Below are 21722 nucleotides of genomic sequence, written 5' to 3'. Positions count from 1 at the left end.
TTATGCTTTTTTCTTCATAGGCAGTTAAAAGAAGAAAATAATAATGGAAAAGAAAAATTAAGGATCATGGCTGTGAAAAATTCAGAAGTCATGGCACAACTAACTGAATCTAGACAAAGTATTCTTAAGCTAGAGAGTGAGTTAGAGGATAAAGACGAAATACTTAGAGAAAAATTTTCTCTGATGAATGAAAACCGAGAATTAAAAGTTCGTATTGCAACACAGAATGAGAGACTGGATTTGTGTCAGCAAGAAATAGAAAGTTCAAGGGTGGAACTGAGAAGTTTGGAAAAACTTATGTCCCAGTTGCCAGTAAGTATGTGTGACAAGGAAAATTTTACCCAAGTGCTTTATAAGAGATCATAATTTTGTTGTTGCTTTATTACCTTCTATTTTTTTTCCTCACGTCTGCTTTCAGTCATCAGTTCTTTTCTATCTAATCCTTTTTTCTGAACTTACCTTTCTACTATACCATCCTTTCTCAATCTCTCAGGTGCCATGTATAAGAATGGCACAGAATTTTTGAAAACAACAGTTTTAAAGGAACATTTATATACCACAGCATTCACCCATTTTAAGTGTACTGTTCAATGATTTTTAGTAAATTTACAAGTTCTGGAACAATCCAGTTTTCAAACACTTTTATCCCCCAAAGGTCCCTTGTGCCCATTTATAATCAGTCCCTGTACCCATCCCCACTCCTAGGGAATCACTAATCTACTTTCTGCCTATGGAGATTTGTCTTTTCTGGACATTTCATATACATGAATTGTACAATATGTGGTCTTACGTTTTCTTATTGTTTTTGAGGATTTTTCATTGTGATATATATCAGTATTTCATTTCTTTCTATTGTTTAATATTATTCCTTTGTATGGATATGCCACATTTTATTTATTCATTCACCAATAGATGGACATTTGGGTTGTTTCCACTTTTGAACTATTATGAATGATGCTGTTACGAACATTTGCTTATAAGTCTCTGTCCACACATTTCTTTTCAGTAGATACCTAGAAGTAGAATTGCTGAGTCATGTGGTAAATTTATGCCAAACTTTTGCAAAGTGGCTGTACCATTTTACATTCTCACCAGCAAAATATGAGGATTTCCGTTTCTCTACATCTTAGCCAGCAATTGATATTGTCTGTCTTTTGCGGTACGTGGGCCTCTCACCGCTGTGGTCTCTCCCGTTGCGGAGCACAGGCTCCGGACGCGCAAGCTCAGCGGCCATGGCTCACGGGCCCAGCCGCTCCGCGGCATGTGGGATCCTCCCGGACCGGGGCACAAACCCGTGTCCCCTGCATCGGCAGGCGGACTCTCAACCACTGCGCCACCAGGGAAGCCCTGTCTGTCTTTTTGATTATAGCCATCTTAATGAGTATTAACTGGTATCACATTGTGGTTTTAATTTCCATTTCCCTGTTGAGCAACTTTTCATATACTATTAGAATGGTACAGAATATTAAATTGTTTTTATGGTAGCATCTGGCCACCTTTTCTCTATGAGTTATATATATGACCATATTTATAAGTGAGATTAGGAAGAAAGTAAGTATACTTGTGTCAGAAATTTGTTATTCATAGGTGCAAAGTAAAGGTGAAATCAGGAGAAAGGTATAAGATAAATGTGTCATGATTGGTTTCACATAAATGGATGGATGGTAGACTTTTACCAATTTTAAACTGTCATGGAATTATGAAGCTGAAAGGGACCTTAGTAATAATCTAATTTAGTATTATCATTTTATTGAATTGGTGAAGAAGTGTACCCAAGGAAGTAAATAATTTGTCCAGCTAGCTAGTGGCAGAGTTAAAACCAGAACATACCATTCTTGGTTCCCATCCCCCTGCAATATCTACTTTCCTGGGATGCTGATTATTTGCTTAGATTGTTTTTTTAATTTTTTTTTTTTTTTTTTTTTTGCCACATGGCATGTGGGATCTTTGTTCCCAGACCAAGGATCAAACCTGTGCCCCCTACAGTGGAAATGTGGAGTCTTAACCACTGGACCACCAGGGAAGTCCCTGTTTGCTTAGATTTTTAATGTACTGTTTGCTTTGGAAATTTGATAGTAATCAAATGCAGGTAGCATTCATTTTAAATTGATACTTCCTTTGACTCAGTATCAAGAATTACTTGATATGTGATTCTGAAAGTGGTGTGATAATATATGCTTGATCCCATATAACATGGTTTGGAAATGTGAATTTGTCTATTTCTAAAAAGTGTGATTTTGTTATAGTTTGAAGGTAGTAGTCATTAAGTGCTTACTTTGCCCCTTTTCACAACTAATTTTTAAAATTATTATTCAAAACATACAGAATACATAAAGAGACCAATATAGCACATTTGCTAAATCTGGGAAACATATTGTGATATCTACTTCAGACATTTTTAGAATAAAAATTTATAGGGAAATAAAGCCTCATTATGTACTTCATTAGATCCCCATTCTCTCCCTCTCTCCTCAGAGGTAGCCACTATTTTGAAATTCATATGTATCCTTCTTGCCCATATTTTAGATATTGCCACATACAGATGTATCTGGAAAAAAATGTATATATAGTTCAGTGCATTTTTGAAAGTACGATATGTGCCTCTGTTGTTTTTCACTCAGTGTCATGTGATGTCTCCATAATGATTTATATAATGCAGATTTATTTTAACTATTGTAGTTTTCCCATTATGTTAATATTTCATAATGAATTTATGCATTCTGTTGATGGCTGTTAGATTGTTTCTATTAAATTCACACAGTTTTTCAAACTTACATAAAAAATAATTGTATCGGACTTCCCTGGTGGCACAGTGGTTAAGAATCTGCCTGCCAGTGCAGGGGACGCAGATTTGATCCCTGGCCCGGGAAGATCCCACATGCCGTGGAGCAACTAAGCCTGTGCGCCACAACTACTGAGCCTGGGCTCTAGAGCCTGCGAGCCACAACTGCTGAGCCCACACACCACAACTACTGAAGCCCATGTGCCTAGAGCCCATGCTCAGCAACAAGAGAAGCCACCACAAATGAGAAGCCCGCTCACCTCAACAAAGAGTAGCGCCTGCTCGATACAACTAGAGAAAGCCTGTGTGCAGCAATGAAGACCCAACGCAGCCATAAATAAATAAATTGTATCATAGATATTGTAAATTTATATGTTTGTTTTTAAACTTGCAGTTAAAAAGAGAAATGTTTGGTTTTAAATCATCTCTGTCTAAGCACCAGATGAGTATTTTGTCAAACAAGGAAGACAGTTACATTGGCTGCTGTGAGACAAATAAAATGGTGATTTCGGAATTGAGGTACGGTTTTCAGATGCTGAAGTTTTAGCACATACAATGTGTTTTAAAAATTGGTAATTAAGATCTTTAGTTGAGAAGTTGAGAAATATACAGAAAAGTCTAGAGAGTATTATAACAGATATCCATATTTCCACAACTAAGAGCTGATTCTTCTTAACATTTTTTGATATTTTTTTCAAATGTTTCTTTAAATAAAAAATAAAACATTACAGGATAGATAATGCCCTTTGATCCTTAACACTAGTCCCATTCTCCTCTTAAGTATCTACCATCATGAGATGGGTATCTATCCTTCAATTCATTTGTGTTTATTTATACTCGCACATATAAATATACTGTTTTTGTATGGTTTATAATTTTGCTTTTTCACTCAGCATCATTTATAAAATTCATCGTGTTGAGGTAGGTAGGTAGAATGGTTGATCAATGGATGGATTAGTGTGGTTAGTTTAGTTTTAATAGCTGTATAAGAGTCTCTCCTACAACTACATCACAATTTATCTGTTCCTTTATCGATAGTTGCCTTATTTCTAGTTTTCCTCTATTACAAATAGTGCTGCAAAGTATATACTTACACATGTTTCCTGTATAATATGTGAGAGTTTCTCTAGCAGGTATTTCTAAAAGTAAAATTGCTGGGTCATAGGGTGTATACTATCAGGTTTCTAAAGTAGCTGAACCAGTTTACAATGTAATCAGTTGTATATAAGACTTTCTGTATCTTGGCCAATACTTGACTAATACCAGAGTTTAAAATATTTTTTTAATTAAAATTATTTTAATTTGAAAGGGGAAAATGGTATGTGGTATTTTTATAGAATCTTTCTAATAATTTTTGGTTTATTTTCTTTTGTGCCAGGATTAAGCTTGCAGTGAAAGAGGCAGAAATTCAAAAGCTTCAGGCAAACCTGACTGCTAATCAGTTATCTCACAATCTTATTGCTTCTAATGACAACCAAGAAAGTGGCAAATTAAATAGTTTAGAAACAGAACCTGTAAAACTAGGAGGTAATCAAGTAGGTAAGTATATTATATTCAATTCTTATTATAAATTGTAATCAGTTCTTTTATGATAGTTTTTTAAAGAAACAGATTATCAACTGGTTACTATTATTAAACATACTTGATAATCTGTTATTACTACTTATGTGTTGATAAGACAGTAAAAATTATTTCAAAATTCTTGAACTTTGCATCATTCTTTAAAAATATATTTTTGAAGTAAAATTTACTTACAGTAAGATGCATCCATTTAAAATAAAAGTTCAATGCATTTTGTCAGATTAAAAAAATAATAAATTTATTTATTTATTTTTGGCTGCCTTGGGTCTTCGTTACTGCGCACGGGCTTTCTCTAGCTGCGGTGAGGAGGGAGTACTCTTCGTTGTGGTTCATGGTCTTCTCATGGCAGTGGCTTATCTTGTTGCAGAGCATGGGCTCTAGGCTCATGGGCTTCAGTAGTTGTGGCATGCAGGCTCAGTAGTTGTGGCTCGTGGGCTCTAGAGTGCAGGCTCAGTAGTTGTGGCGCGTGGGCTTAGTTGCTCCGCGGCATGTGGGATCTTCCCGGACCAGGGCTCGAACCCGTGTCCCCTGCATTGACAGGCGGATTCTTAACCACTGCACCACCAGGGAAGTCCAGATGTTTGGTTTTTTCATATGGTTATACCCTTGTTACCATCAACACAATCAAGACATACAGTAGTCCCTGCCTATCTTCCCAGGATACATTCCAAGACCCCGGTGGATGCCTGAAGCTGCAGATAGCACGAAACCCTATGTACTACTATGTTTTTTCCTATACATACATGCCTGTGATGAAGTTTAATTTGTAATTTAGGCACAGTAAGAGATTAACAACAATAATAATAAAATAGAACAATTATAACAGTATACTATAATAAAAGTTATGTGAATGTGGCCTCTCTCTCCCTCAAAATATCTCATTGTACAAATTTAATACCTTTTCCATCTTCACACATTGTGGCTATAACTTTTGCAGTTTGACGTGTGAGAGCAAAACTAGCACAAATTTCTTTTTTCTTTACAATTTCATGGATTGAAGAGTCTTACTGTAGATCTTAGCAACCTCAGCATACAACTTTTTTTCTTATTAAGTCTAGTACTTTCACCTTTTCACTTAAAGGCAGCATGTTCAGCTTCTTTTATATTTGAATTGCTAGCATCACTACTCTTGCACTTTGGGACCATTATTAAGTAAAATAAGGATTCCTTGAACACATGCACTGTGATACTGCAACAGTTGATTTGATAACCTAGTTGGCCACTAAGTGACTAACAGGTGGGATACAAGGGCAAAGGGATTATTATTCACATCCTAGGCAGGACGGAGCTGGATGGCAAGGGATAGTGTGAGACTTCATCACACTACTCAGAACGGCACACAGTTTATAACTTATGAATTGTTTATTTCTGGAATTTTCCATTTATTATTTTCGAGCCTCAGTTGATAGCAGGTAACTGAAACCGTGGAATGCAAAATCTAGGATAAGGGAAGACTACTGTATAACATTTCCCTCAGGATCCATATACTCCTTCCCAGTTACTTTGGGTTTAATTTTCTCTTCTTTGTAAATTTTTCTTTTTTTAAAAAAATAAATTTATTTATTTATGGCTGCATTGGGTCTTCAATGCTGCGTGCGGGCTTTCTCTAGTTGCAGCGAGCGGGGGCTACTCTTTGTTGCAGTGCGTGGGCTTCTTATTGTGGTGGCTTCTCATTGCGGAGCATGGGCTCTAGGCACATGGGCTTCAGTAGTTGTGGCTCGCAGGTTCAGCAGTTGTGGCTCACGGGCTTCAGTAATTGCGGCGCACGGGCTCTAGAGCACAGGCTCAGTAGTTGTGGCGCATGGGCTTAGTTGCTCTGTGGCATGTGGGATCTTCCCGGACCAGGGATTGAACCCATGTCCCCTGCATTGGCAGGCAGATTTTTAACCACCGCGCCACCAGGGAAGCCCTTAAATTTTTCGTAAAGTGAGAGCTTAGATTATTGACTTTAAACCTTTCTTCTTTTCAAATGTAAGTATTTAAAGGTATAAACTTCCCTTTAGGCAATGCTTTAGCTGCATCCCATTAATTTTATATGTTATGCTTTCATTTTATTCAGTTCAAAATATAATATCTCTTGTGTGTGTTTATTTCCAAATATTTAGTCATTTTCCAGATATCTCTGTGTTATTATTGGTGGACATTAGGTTGGTTTCATTAAACAAATGAATTCATGAATGTACCTGATTTCACTTTTTAAAAATATTTTGAGACTCCGTTTATTGGCCAGCATATGGTCTATCTTGGTGAATATTCCAGATTCACTTGAAAAAATTCTGTATTCTGTAATTATTGGGTGAAATTTTTTTTTGCACTTCTTTTGAGATATAGTTGACATACAGCATTATGTAAGTTTGTGTATAGTGTAATGAGTTGACTTACATATGTTATGATTTCCACAGTAAATTTGGTTAACATTGTTATCTCATTTACATACCAAAAAAAAAGGAAAAAAGTTTTAAGATCTACTCTGTTAAATTTCAAATATACTATACAGCAGTGTAACTTATTATCATCATGTTGTACATTATGGATCCACTTTTACTTTTAATATACTTAGTTCTTAGCCAATAATTAACATGAAGAAACCACCGTGTAGAAGAAAACTTGCAGTATTTGTAATAATAGCAAATCACTTGAATACCTTATATATGATTATCTAGGTTATTAGGTAGTCTTTTTAAGACTCTTTAGGTTTTATTTATTTGTTTGTTGCTTTTAAAAATTTGAATGTTGCCTTTTCTTTCTTCCTTTCTTTTTCTTTCTTTCTTTATCATTAAAGTATAATTGACCTACAACACTGTTAGTTCAGGTGCACAACATAAAGATTCGACATTACAAAATCACCACAATAAGTCTAGTTACCATCTGTCACCATACAATGTTATTACAATATTATTGACTGTATTCCCCATACTGTACCTTTCATCTCCATGACTCATTTATTTTGTAACTGAAAGTTTGTGCCTCTTAATCTCTCTCACCTATTTTATCTCCTCTTCCTTCCCCTTCCCCAACTGCAACCACCAGTTTGTTCTCTATATCTATGAGTCTGTTTCTGTTGTTATGTTTCTTCATTTGTTTTGTTTTTTTAGATTCCATATATAAATGAAATCATACAGTATTTGTCTTTGTCTAGCTTGTTTCACTTAGCATAATACCATCTAGATCAATCAATGTTGTTGCAAGTGGCAGGATTTCGTTCTGTCTGTTCCCTGCATTATCAGTTGGATTCTTATCCACTGCACCACAGGGAAGTCCCTATGCATTTACTTTAAAGCACTCCTGAAAGCTTGTTTACCTTTGAGTGGGCATAGGTGTGTACATTTATAATGGAGAAAAGGTGTATTCAAACAACTACCTCTGATAACCTTCAGTGTTTTTAAAAAGCGTTACTGAGTTCTCATCAGCTCGTTTGGAATAAGAAGGATTCTCTGTTTTTGGCTTTTGAACCTACATCTATATACAATAGCAAATATTATTAATGATCTCAAGTTATCCAAATAAATTTATGGTAAATTTTGGTTTAAGGAGACAGGACAATGTTTGTGTGTTTGGGGTTTTTTTTTTCAAACAATGATTTATATCCAAACAATGGGATTTTTAAAGATGGAGACGGGCTCTTTGTGGAAAAAAGAAAAGTGAGTGAGTCAGAAGACCTTATTCCTACTTTGTTATGTATTTAATAATAAGAAGTACCTTGCTTACCATGTACCTTCATTATATTTTCCTTAATGTATGTTTTATTCTCCATCCACTTTAGTATTCTTTAGATCAGGAACTAAATATATGATTAAATCTTTCAACATTGAAATGGGTTTTTATTCTTTAAATTTTGTACAGAACAATTTTCCTTTTATGTTTATTAACAGAAAGTATAAAAGATCAAAATCAACATACTGTGAACAAGCAATATGAAAGAGAAAGGCAAAGACTTGCTTCTGGAATAGAAGAATTACGTGTTAAGTTGATGCAGATAGAAGATGAGAATTCTGATTTGAAGGTTAACATGGCCCACAGAACTAGTCAGTTTCAGCTGATTCAAGAGGAGCTGCTAGAGAAAGCTTCAAACTCTAGCAAACTTGAACGTGAAGTAAGCTTGAATAAGCTATTTATATGTACTGGACTTTGAGAGAAGAAAAAAGTATTGTAGGGTTTTTGTAAAACTTGTATGTTAAAGTCCAGATTTATACACTAAAAAAAAATTAATGGTACCACATGAGATATAACTTCTTTTAAAATTATATTTGGAAACTTCTGGGTTTTAACATATGTTAAAAGTAGGAAAATACTGTAGTGGCTAAATATGGTGAAACAAACTGAACTGCATTCTATTATTTCTTCCAAGTATAAGTTAATATGGCTAATACATATTTACAAGTAAAAAATTTGGATTTTGTAACTGGAAAAAAAAGGGGTAGTAATAGAGGATTTCAAATTTTAGCAAACAGTAGAACCACCTGGAAAGCCTGTTAAACATGCACGTTTTGGGTCCTATTCCAGTGATTCTGATTTAGTACGTATGGAGTAATGCAAAGGAATCTGCATTTTTAAACAATTACATGTGAATCTGATGCAGATATCTTATGTATTATATTCTGAAAAGGGGATAAAGTATGTTTTATGAATATCTGACCTTCATTTCCACTGAGGACAGAACAGGATGCCTTATTAGGTAATTGTGGACCAGGTCCACGTGTGTATATGCTATACTCACCCTTCAAACCAGAGGCTGCAGCTATCTGAGGGTACTTTTGAAATGTCTGATTTTTCATCTTAAAGTCTGTAGCCAAGACTAGGGAAAAGACCTGTGGGATAAGAACTTAAATAAGTAATGGAAAGGAGATTTAGTCAGTCTATAACTATAGCCATCAGCTTACTTAGAAAATTGCCAAGTACTGAGATGAATAACTTTTTTAAAATTAAAATATTAGCACAGTCTTGTTGAAAATACAAAAAGGGACAAAGAAGAAAATAAAACATTGATAGTTCTACCACAAGAAATTACTACTGTTAACATTTTATTGTACTAATTTCAGTCTTTAATAGCTACTTTTACGAAATGGGTTCAGGGGCAATCCTATTTGAACATAGGGATCTGAAATAAATACTTATGTATTACACAGATGGAATAAGCTATGTCATATTTCTGGTCTTCCCTTCACTGTTTTTCTTCTGAATTGTCACTTATTTTTAAAAAATAATTATTTATTTATTTCAATGTGTTTTCAGATGACAAAGAAATGTTCTCAACTTTTAACTCTAGAGAAACAGCTAGAAGAAAAAATAGTTGCTTATTCCTCTATTGCTGCAAAAAATGCGGAACTAGAAGAGGAACTTATGGTAAAAAATTACCTTTCTTTTGCTACAGATTTACTGTGGCTTTAAGGAACTTAATTTGTAACAGCATGTTTGTTTTAGTATCATTATTCTAAAATGTACCATATAGGAAAATATAAATTCTACCAAACTCTTCAGATTATTCAATTTTTATTTCTATATTTTTAAGTTATATATTTTTAAGTTAATATGGCAAGTTGTTATCTAAAGTTCCTCATTTTTATTTTAGAATTGAAGGAAATGGTAGTAGTTTTTTGATATGCTTTGCAGCATTTTAAAACAATCTTATCATTTTGATACAATTTTTTAAAAACCACTTTCTCTTTTTTATAAATATTTAAATATTTTTAAAGTTGACATTAACTACTATGATTCTTTGAAGACTAGAGTATGATAAATTTTATGCTTTACTAATGTACTTTTATGTAAAACTCGTTCTTAATTATGTTCTTTTAAAGTGTTTCTGTATTTCTAGGAAAAGAATGAAAAGATTAGAAGTCTAGAAACCAATATCAATACAGAGCATGAGAAAATTTGTTTAGCTTTTGAAAAGGCAAAGAAAATTCATCTTGACCAGCATAAAGAAATGGAAAAGCAGATTGAAAGAGTAAGATATTAATTATGTTTTTATAAGTAAATGTAATATATGTTTAGAATATGAATGCTGAAAAGAACCTTAAACATTACTAGCCCAGCTTTCTTTATTTTAATAGATGAGGAAACAAAGACATAGAAAAGTTAGTGGCAAATACTATAATTAGAATCGCATTACTTCTGGATCATTTTACAATACTCTCTCCTTTAGTACTCTTGCCATTTCAGTTTTGATCATTATTTTTTGACATTATCAAACTAAGAGTGATTCTGTAGACTCTTTTCCACTAGAGGTATCATTTGCTTGAAGATTGGTTAAGAGGAGACGCTCTCTTATCTTGGGTTAAGAGTGAAGAGTAAAAAAAAAAAAGAAAAACAAAAGTGAAGGAGAAACTGTGAGACCAGAAGCACAAGACCAAATAAAAAATAGTTTGGATGGGTTTAATAGCAGAATGTAGCTAACACACAAATATAAGCTTCAAATGTAGAGCAATAGAAATTATTCAGTCTGAGTAATAGAGAGAAAAAAGGATTTGGAAAAAAAGTGAACAGAGCCTCAGAGACCTGTTGAACAATATCAGAAGGTCTAGCATTTATGTAATCAGAGTACCAGAGAAGAGGAGAATGAGACTGGTACAAAAAATATTTGAAGGAATTATGACTGAATATTTTGCAAATTTGTGAAGGAAATAAATTTACAAATTCAACAAGCTTAAAGAGGATAAAATCTTGAAAGCAGCCAGAGATAAATAACACATTGTATATAGAGGAACAAAGATTAAAATTTACTGCAGATTTCTCATCAGAAAATCAAAAACTGTGAAGGTTAGAAGACCGAAGAACTGTTTTTTTTTTTAAGTGCTGAAAGAGAAAAATTGTCAACCTAGAATTTTATGTCCAGCAATAATATTCTTTAGGATATATAAAGACATTCTTAGATTAAGGGCAATTTAGAGAACTTGTCATGAGCAGACTTGTTCTAAAATAAATGATAAAGAAAGTTCTTCAGGCGAAAGAGAAATAAGAGGGAAAATTTAAGCCTCAGGGATGAAGAGCAACAAAAACAGTAAATATTTGGTTACATACCATGGACTATATTTATTCTTTTAAGATTTTTGTAATATTTATGACCGTTGAGAGAAAGAATAGATAGAATTGTCTAGTGAGGTTTTCATTGTATGTTGATGTAATACCTTGGATGATTACAATATAAAATAAGAATGGTATAATCTTGTAAAGTTTGTACATTTCATTTCAGGTGGAAAAATCTAATTCTGAGTAAACTATGAAAATTTAAAAACAGTTGGTCCCCTTTATCCACAGATTATATGTTCCAAGATCCCAACTGGATTCATGAAACTGTGGATAGTACCAAACCCAATAAATACTATGTTTTTTTCTATACATACATACATACCTATGATGAAGTTTAATTTATAAATTAGGCACAGTAAGAGAATATCCAAACAGCCAGCATCACTACTCTTGTACTCTGGGGCCATTATTTAGTAAATTAAGAGTTACTTGTACACAAGCACTGCTGTACCATGACAGTCAATCTGATAACTGAGATGGCTGCTAAGTGACTAATGGCAGGTAGCATATACAGTGTGCATATGCTGGGCAAAGGGATGATTCACATCCTGGACAGGAAAGAGTTTTCCTCAAGGTTTAATCATGCTACTCAGAATGGCATGATATTTAAAACTTATGAATTGTTTATTTGTGGAATTTAATATTTTCATATTACAGTTGAGTGTGGGTAACTGAAACTGTGGAAAGTGAAACTACAGATAAGGGGGGACTACTGTATGTATGTTATAATCCCTAGAACAACCACTGAAAAAACTATACAGATACAGTAATATGCTAACAAATAAAATATTATAGAATTCTGAAAATATTCATATATTTAAAAGAAGGCTGGAAAGGGGAAACAGAAATGAAAAACAGAGGAGACAAAGAGAAAACTAATAATAAAGGGGTGTGTGCTTAAATTCAGGCATCTCAGATATTAATTTAGATGTAACTGTTCTAAACACACCAAATAAAAATTGAAATTGTGAGATTGAATTTAAAAAAACAAGATGCAGATATACTCTCTTTAAAAAGTCAAAGATGTAGATAGGTTAAGTATAAAAGCATGGAAAAAGATGTACCAGGCAAACAATAATCAAAAGAAATCTGGAGTGGCAATATAAATATCAAACAAAGTAGACTTTAGAACAAAGAAAATTACCGGGGATAAAGTAGAAAATTATGTAGTGATAAAAGGCTCAATTCACCAAGAAGACATAACAGTCCTAAATGTGATATGTACCTAACAACGTAATTTCAAAATACGTGAAACAAAAGTGAAGAGGTCTGAAAGGAGAAAGAAATTAATACAAAATTATAGTTGGAGATGTCAACACTACTGTTTTCTGTAATCGATAGAATAAGTAGATTAAAAAATCAGCAAGGATATAGAACTCACCTGAACAACACTGTTAACGAACTTTTTTTTTTCTCTTTTTTAAAAATTTCTGGTCGTGCTATGCAGCATGTGGAATCTTAGTTCCCCAACCGGGGATGGAACCCATGCCCCCTGCAGTGGAAGTGCAGAGTCTTAACCCAACAACAGAATATACATTCTTCTTCAGTACACCTGAAATATTCACCAAGATATACCATACCCTAGGTCATAAAATCAGCCTTATCAAATTTCAAAGAATTAAAACCATGTATACAGTTGTTCCTTGGTATCCATGGATGACTGGTTCCAGGACCCACTGTAGAAGATCTGCAGATGCTCAAGTCCCATAGTGGGCCCTCTATATCTGCAGTTCCACATCAGTGGATTTAACCTACCACGTATCGTTTAGTACTGTATGTATTTATTGAAAAAAATCTGCATATAATTGCACCTGCACTGTTCAAACCCATGTTGTTCAAGGGTCAACTGTAGTGTTTTCTGATGATAATGGAATTAAACTAGAAAGCATTAATGGAAAGATATCTGGAAATTCCCCAAATATTTGGAAGTTAAACAACACACTTTTAAAAAAAATATTTTTATTGGAGTATAATTGCTTTACAATGTTGTGTAAACAACACACTTTTAAATAATCCATGGATCAATGAGTAAGTCTCAAGGGAAATTTAAAATATTTTAAACAATGAAAATGAAAACACAATATATCTGAATTTGTGGAATGCAGCTAGAGCAGTTCATAGCATTAAATGCATACATTAGAAGAAAATAAAGAAAAATCAGTAATCTAAATTTCCATATTAAGAAACTAGGAAAAGAGCAAAATTAACCCATAAGAAACAGAAAGATGGAGATAATAAAAAGCGTAATTGAAAGAAAGAAATTGAAAGAAATTGGAATTTGAAAAGAGAATATTAGTAGAGAAAATCAGTGAAATCTAAAGCTGGTTCTTTGAAAAGATCAGTAAAATTTATAAACCTCTAGCCAGTCTGATGAAGTAAAAAAAAAAAAGAGGGAGAGAAAACACAAATAACCTGTATCAAGAGTGAGTAAGGGTGTATCACTAGATACCTCACAGATATTAAAGGTTAATAAAGGAAAGGAGAGGTTTATCCTGAGAATGGAAGGCTGGTTCAACATTCAGAAAAAAAAAATCATTGTAATCTACCATATTAGCATACCCACAACCAGAAAAACCTACATGATCATATCAATAGATGCAGAAAAAGCTTTTGATAAAATTCAACATTTTCTCATGATAAAAACTCTTAGCCAACTAGAAATAGAAGGGAACTTCATGAACCTGATGAAGGGCATCTTCCAAAAAAATCCTATGGATAATATATCTTAATGGTGAAACAATTCTTTCCTGTAAGATTGGGAACAGAGCAAGAATATCTGCTGTCATCACTCCTATTTAACATCATACTAAAAAGCCCATTTCAATCAGGAGGAAACAAAGCTGTCCCTGTTTTCAGACAACATGATTGTCTAAGTAGGAAATCCCAAAGAATCTACAAAAATACCTTAAAACTAATGAGGGAGCAAGGTCACAGGATGCAAGGTTAACATCCAGATCAGTTGTATTTCTATATATAGTTGACTCTTGAACAACACTGGTTTGAACTGTGTGGGTCCACTTATCCTCGCATTTTTTTCAGTTTGTGTAATACTACACAGTCTGTGGTTGGTTGAATTGGTGAATACAGAACTGCAGATATGGAGGGCAGACTGCAAAGTTATTCACAGATTTTTGACTTCAAGGTGGGGTTGGTGCCACAAGTTGGTGCCACCCTCACGTTGTTCAAGGGTCAACTGTACTAGCAATGAACAATTAGAAGATAAAATTTAAAAAATGCTACTATTTACAAAGCTCCAAAGAGATAAGACATAGATGTAAATAAAACAAAATATGTGGAATATCTATGCTGAAAACTGCAAAATGTTAAAGAAAGACCTAAATAAATGGAAAGAAATACCATTTCTGTGGATTGGAAGTCTCAATATATTTAGGATGTCAGTTCACCTAAAACAGATCTCTCGATTAATGCATTTCCAATTAAAATCCCAATAAAAATTTTTTTGTACACATAGATAGCTGATTTTGAATTTTGTAATGGAAAGGCAAAGAAACTAGAATAGCCAAAACAAGTCTGAAAAAGAACAAAGTTAGTGGATTTATGCTACCATATCTTAAGACTTACTGTAAACCTATAGTAATCAAGACAGTAAGGTATTAACAAAATAATAGACACATAGATGAAAGGAACAAAATATAGGGTCTAGAAATAGACCTGGAAAATATGGTCAATTGATTTTTAACAAAGGTACAAAACCAATTCAGAATGGAGAAAGAATAGTTTTTGATTGAGTAGTGCTGGAACAATTGGACATCCATATGCAAAAAGATGGAGCTGCAGTATATACCTATATAAAAATTAATTCAAAGTGAATCATATATTTAAATATAAAATAAAAAGATATTAAAACTCAGAAGAAAACATGGAGAAAATCTTCATGACCTTAGGTTAGGCAAGAGTTCTTAGATATAAAACCAAAACAATATAAGGGAAAAATTGATAAATTGGAATTCATCAAAATTAAAAATGTATGGTCTGTGAAAGACATTATTAAGAGAATGAAAAGACAAGCTATAAACTGGGAGAAAATATTTGTAAATCACATATCCAGCAAAGAACTTTTACCCAGCATATATAAAGAATTCTCAAAATTCATCAATAAGAAAGTAACCCAATTTTTTTAATGGACAAAGACTTAAATAGATATTTTATCAGAAAAGATATACAGATGGCAAATAAGCATATGAAAATGTGTTGAACTTGATTCATCATTAGGGAAATGCAAATTAAATGCACAGTAAAATACTACTGCATACTTGTTGGAATACTGAGAGAGAGAGATAGAAAGGAAGGGAGGAAGGAAGATCTGACAATAGCAAATGCTACCCAGGATGTGAAACAACTGGTTTTCTCATATATTGCTGGGGATAATGCAAAGTAGTAAAACTACTAAAACAACTTAACATCTTCTTATACACTTAACATATGACCCAGCAGTCTTAGATATTTATTCTAGACAAATGAAAACTTATCTTTACACTAAAACCTACTACAAATGTTTATAGTAGGTTTATTCATAATTGCCCAAAACTGGAAACTACCCAGTGTCTTTCAGTGAGTAAATGGGTAAACAATGGTACCTCAATACACTGGAATACTACTCAGTAATAACAAGGAATAATCTGTTGATTCAGGAGAAAACATGGGTGAATCTACAAGGCTTTATGCTAATGGAAAGAAGCCAATTGCAAAATGTTGTATACAATTCTATTTCTTTGACATTCTCAGTAAAGTCAAAAGCTATAGGATGAAGATCATTTTATTGGTTGCCAGGTGTTGGGGAGGGTGGAGAGTTGACTATAAAGCAAGTGTCCCCAACCCCCGGGCCACAGAACGGTACCTGTTAGGAACCAGGCCGCACAGCAGGAGGTGAGCGGTGGGTGAGCGAGGAAAGCTTCACCTGTATTTACAGCCACTCCCTATTGCTTGCATTACCGCCTGAGCTCCACCTCCTGTCAGCATTATGGTGAGCTGTATAATTATTGCCTTATATATTACAATGTAATAATAATAGAAATAAAGGGCACAATAAATGTAATGCGCTTGAATCATCCCAAAACCATCCCCCCCACCCCCATCTGTGGAAAAAGTGTCTTCCACAAAACCGGTCCCTGGTGCCAAAAAGGTTGGGGACTGCTGCTGTAAAGGATTAACATGAGGGATCTTGAGAGTGAAGGAATCATTCTGTATCCTGATTGTGATGGGGGTTTTATGAATCTATGCATGTATTAAAAAACCTCAGAATCATACACCCAAAAAATGAATGTAAATGAAGTTTTAAAAAGTCTCCCACCCTAGAATCATTGTTACAATCTTAGTTTATGTCTTTCAGACCAGTTTCTCTGCATCTTTGCATACTTACATGTTTATGGTACACATATACACAAACACACGTAAACAATTTTTAATAGCTTCGTTTTACAGAATGATTGCTATTTGACTTTTCTGTTTTTTAGGATTATAATTAATTTTCAGTAAACTTTATTGTAAGCTATTTTTTTCTTATTTTAGAATATTATTTTATAATAGAGTCTCAAAAATGGAACTACTGATTCAGAAGATAAAAAATATTTTTCAGATGAGTTTATCCCTGATAAATCCTTCAAAGTTTAATTTGAAAATGGCAGAAATTCTAGGAAGATATTATATTTGATATCTCAAATACTGAACTGCTGCAGAGAATTGGCATGGTAGATCTGTCCAAGGGCCTCCCTGATAATTGATGGGTCAGCTTCTATGAAAATCTATGGTTGTAACATCATTTAGTCTTGTTTATTCATGAAATTAATTTTAATATATTCATATTTTAAGAAAAAATTCTAAAGTTATTTAATATTTTTCAAACTTTTTATTGTGGTTAGTATTATCAGTATTAGTGTTATAATTTATGTTATCTTAACCATTTTTAAGTGTACAGTGGTATTAAACACATTAACATTGTTGTGCAACCATCACCACCATTTATCCTCATAATTCTTCTCATCTTGTAGAACTGAATTTCTATACTCATTAGAGTACACAATAACTCCCTATTCTCCTCTCCCCCCAACTCTTGGTAATCACTATTCTACTTTCTGTCTGTATGATTTCACCTTCTCTAAGTACCTCATGTAAGTGAAATCATATAGTATTTGTCTTTCTATGACTGGTTTGTCTTACTTTGCATAATGTCCTTAAGGTTCATCCATGTTGCAGCATATTGCAGAATTTCCTTCCTTTGTAAGGCTGAATAATATTCCATTGTATGTATATAGCACATTTTGCTTATCCGTTCATCTGTTGATGGCCACTTGGTTTGTTTCCACATTTTAGCTGTTGTGAATGATGCTGCTATAATCATGGGAGTGTACAAATATCTCTTTGAGACCCTGCTTTAAATTATTTTGAGTATACATGCACAAGTGGAATTGCTGATAATATGGTAATTGTGTTTTTAATTTTTTGAGGACCAACCATACTGATTTCTACAGCAGCTATACTGTTTTACATTCCCACCAACAGCGCTCAAGTGTTCCAATTTCTCCACATCCTTGTAAACACTTGTTTTCTGGTTTTTAACAGTAGCCATCCTAATGAGTGTGAGGTGGTATCTCATTGTAGTTTTGATTTGCATTTCCCTAATGATCAGTGATGCTGAGAATCTTTTCATGTGCTTGTTCTCTAGTCATATATCTTCTTTGGAGAAATGTCTGTTTATTTCCTTTACATCTTTTTTTTTTTTTTTGCGTTACGTGGGCCTCTCACTGCTGTGGCCTCTCCCATTGCGGAGCACAGGCTCCGGACGCGCAGGCTCAGCGGCCATGGTTCACGGGCCCAGCCGCTCCGCGGCATGTGGGATCTTTCCAGACCGGGGCACGAACCCGTGTCCCCTGCATCGGCAGGCGGACTCTCAACCACTGCGCCACCAGGGAAGCCCTACCCATTTTTTAATAGGGTTGTTTTTATGTAGTTGTTGAGTTTTAGGACTTTTCCGTATATTCTGGATATTGATCCCTTATCAAGGTATGTGATTTGCAAATATTCTCTCCCATTCTGTGGGTTTCCTTTTCACTCTGTTGAGAGTGTCTTTGGATGCACAGAATATTAGAATTTTCATGAAGTCCAGTTTGTCTATTTTTTCTTTTGTTGCCTATACCTTTGGTGTCATATTTAAGAAATTATTACCAAATCCAACATCGTGAAGCTTTGGTTCTATGTTGTGAAGCTTTTGCTCTATGTTTCCTTCTAAGAGTTTTATTTTTTTAGGTCTTACATTTAGGTCTTTGGTCCATTTTGAGTTAATTTTTATATATGGTGCTAGCTGTGGGTCCAACTTCATTCTTTTGCATTTGGATATCCAGTTTTCTCAGCACCATTTGTTGAAAGGACTGTCCTTTCCCCCCACTGAAAGATCTTGGCACCCTTGTCAAAATCATTTGACCATATATGTGAGGATTTATTTCTGGGCTCTTGATTCTATTCCATTGGTCCTTAAGTCTGTCTTATGCGAAATCACAGTTTTTATTACTGTAGCTTTGTAATAGATTTGAAATCAGGAAGGGAGGGTCCTCCAGTTTTGTTCATTTTCAAGATTGTTTTTGGCTGTTCAGAGTCCCTGAGATTTCATATGAATTTTAGGATGGGTTTTTCTGTTTCAGCAAAAAATGTCATTGGAATTTTGCTAGGGATTTTATTGCATTGGGTAATATTGACATTTTAACAATATTAAGTCTTCTAATCCATGAACGTGGAATATGTTTCTATTTCTTTACGTTTTCTTCAGTTCCTTTCATCAGTGTTTTGTAATTTTAATTGTACAAGTCTTTCACCTCCTTGGTTAATTCCTAAGTATTTTATTCTTTTAGATACTATTGTAAATGAAATTCTTTTTGTAATTTTCTTTTCAGATTGTTCATTGTTCACATATAGGAATGCAACTGACTTTTGTGTGTTGAATTTCATCCTCTACTTTTCTGATTTCATTGATCAGTTTTAATAGTTTTATTGTGTGAAATCTTTAGGGTCTTCTATGTATAAGATCATATCATCTACCAATAGATAATTTTACTTCTTCCTTTCCAACTTGGATGTCTTTTATTTCTTTTTCTTGCCTAATTGCTCTGGCTGGAACTTCCAGTATTATGTTGAATAGAAGTGGTGAGAGGAGGGGCATCCTTTTCTTGTTCTGAGCACAGAGGAAAAGCTTTCAGTCTTTCACCATTGAGTACGTTAGCTGTAGGTTTTTCATATAAGGCTTTTATTATGTGAACGTAGTTTCCTTCTGTTCCTAATTTGTTGAGAGTGTTTATCATGATAGGATGTTGAATTATGTCAAATGTTTTTTCTGCATCAATTGAGATGCTCATGTGTGTTTTTTTCTTTCATTCTGTTGATATTGCACATAACCTTGATCAATTTTCATTGCATTCCAGGAATAAATTCCCCTTGGTCACTGTTTAATCCTTTTACTATGCTGCTGAATTTGGATTGTTAGTATTTTGTTGAGGATTTTTGCATCAGTGCTCATAACAGATATTTGTCTGTAGTTTTCTTTTCTTGTAATGTCTGGGTTTTGTATCAGGTTAATGCTGGTCTTACAGTATTAGGGAGTATTCTCTCCTTAATTTTTTGGAAACATTTGAGCAGGATTGGTATTAGTTCTTTTTTATGTGTTTGGTAGAATTCATCAATAAAGCAAGCAGGTTCAGGGCTTTTCTTAGTTGGGAGATTTTTGATTTCCCATTCAATCTCCTTACTATTTATAGGTCTGTTCAGATTATCTATTTCTTCATGATAGAGTCTTTGTAGCTTTTGTTTCTAGGAATTTGTCCATTTCATCTAGATTATCCAACTTGTTGGTATATAATTATTCATTGTACTTTCTTATGATTTTTTAAAATTTCTGTAGAATTGGTAGTAATATTCCTACTTACATTTCTGATTTTGGTAATATTAAGTCCTCTTTTTTTGACCACCTAGCTAAAGATTTGTCAATTTTGTTTATTTGTTTGAGGAACCAATTTTTCATTTCATTGATATTCTTCATTGTCTTTCTGTTCTCTATTTTGTTGATCTTTACTGTAATCTTTATTATTCCTTCCTTCTGCTAGCTTTGGGTTTATTCTGTTATTCTTTTTCTTGTTTCTTATGTTTTAAAGTTAGGTTATTGACTTGAGATCTTCCTTGTTTTTTAATGTAAACATTTATAGCTATAAATTACCCCCTAAACATTGTTTTTGCTGAGTCCTGTAAGTTTTCGTAAGTTGTGTTTTTGTTTTCATTCGTTTCTAAGTTTCTAATTTCCCTTGTGAATTCTTCTTTGATTCATTGGTTATTTTTTAATGTATTGTTTAATAAATATCACAATTTTGTGAATTTTCCAGTTTTCCTTTTGTTGTTGATTTCTAACTTCATCTCATTTTGGTTGGAGAATGTACTTTGTATGATATCTGTCTTGTAAAATTTATTAAGGCTTAAATTTGTAGCTGAACATATTGTCTGTCCTGGAAAATATCCAATGTACACTTGAGAAGAATGTATATTCTATTGTTTTGGGGTAGAGTGAGCTGTGTATGTCTATTAAATATGATTTGTATATTGTGTTGAGTCCTCTCTTTCCTTACTTATATTCTCTCTGGTTGTTCTACATATTATTGAGAATAGGCTATTGAAGTCTCCAAGTACTATTGTAGAACTGTCTATTTTTCACTTCAATGCTGTCTGTTTTTCCTTCATATATTTTGAAAGTCTGTCTTTGGTGTATAAGTGTTTGTAATTGTTATATCTTATTGCTATATTGTAATAACCTTATATTAATATATTTTATCTGTCTTTGTCTCATAATCTTTTTAAATTTAGAATACGATTTGCCTGACATTACTATAGCTAACCCTGCTCCCTTTTGGTTACTATTTGTGTGGACTATCTTTTCCCATCCTTTCATTTTTTATCTGTTAGTATCTTTGGATCTAAAATGAGTCTCTTATCATAAATGGGTGTTGAATTTTGTCAAAAGCTTTTTCTGCATCTGTTGAGATGATCATATGGTTTTTATTCTTCAAATCCTTTTAATGTGTTGTTGGATTCTGTTTGCTAGTATTTTGTTGAGGATTTTTGCATCTAAATTCATGAGTGATATTGGTCTGTAATTTTCTTTTTTTTGTAGTATCTTTGTCTCTGGTTTTGGTATCAGGGTGATGGTGACCTAATAGAATGAGTTTGGGAGTGTTCCTTCCTCTGCAATTTTTTGGAAGAGTTTGAGAACAATGGGTGTTAGCTCTTCTCTAAATGTTTGATAGAATTCACCTGTGAAGCCATCTGGTCCTGGACTTTT

General features: G+C 33.7%; 1 protein-coding gene across 11 annotated transcripts in view; it reads left to right on the top strand.

Annotated features, from left to right (window-relative positions):
• Positions 1-21722, top strand: part of CCDC18 (coiled-coil domain containing 18) — a 187763-nt gene that overhangs the window by 33773 nt on the left and 132268 nt on the right. For all 11 annotated transcript variants that reach the window (XM_055084457.1, XM_055084456.1, XM_024119641.3 and 8 more), the window contains 6 exons: positions 21-312; positions 3177-3301; positions 4161-4321; positions 8236-8456; positions 9596-9706; positions 10179-10310. In XM_055084457.1, the coding sequence (XP_054940432.1) occupies positions 21-312; positions 3177-3301; positions 4161-4321; positions 8236-8456; positions 9596-9706; positions 10179-10310 (1042 nt within the window). The remainder of the gene's footprint in view (positions 1-20; positions 313-3176; positions 3302-4160; positions 4322-8235; positions 8457-9595; positions 9707-10178; positions 10311-21722) is intronic.

Source organism: Physeter macrocephalus, chromosome 4, assembly GCF_002837175.3.
Source record: "Physeter macrocephalus isolate SW-GA chromosome 4, ASM283717v5, whole genome shotgun sequence".
Taxonomy (NCBI): Eukaryota; Metazoa; Chordata; class Mammalia; order Artiodactyla; family Physeteridae; genus Physeter; species Physeter macrocephalus.
This window is presented reverse-complemented; position numbering and strand designations above follow the sequence as displayed.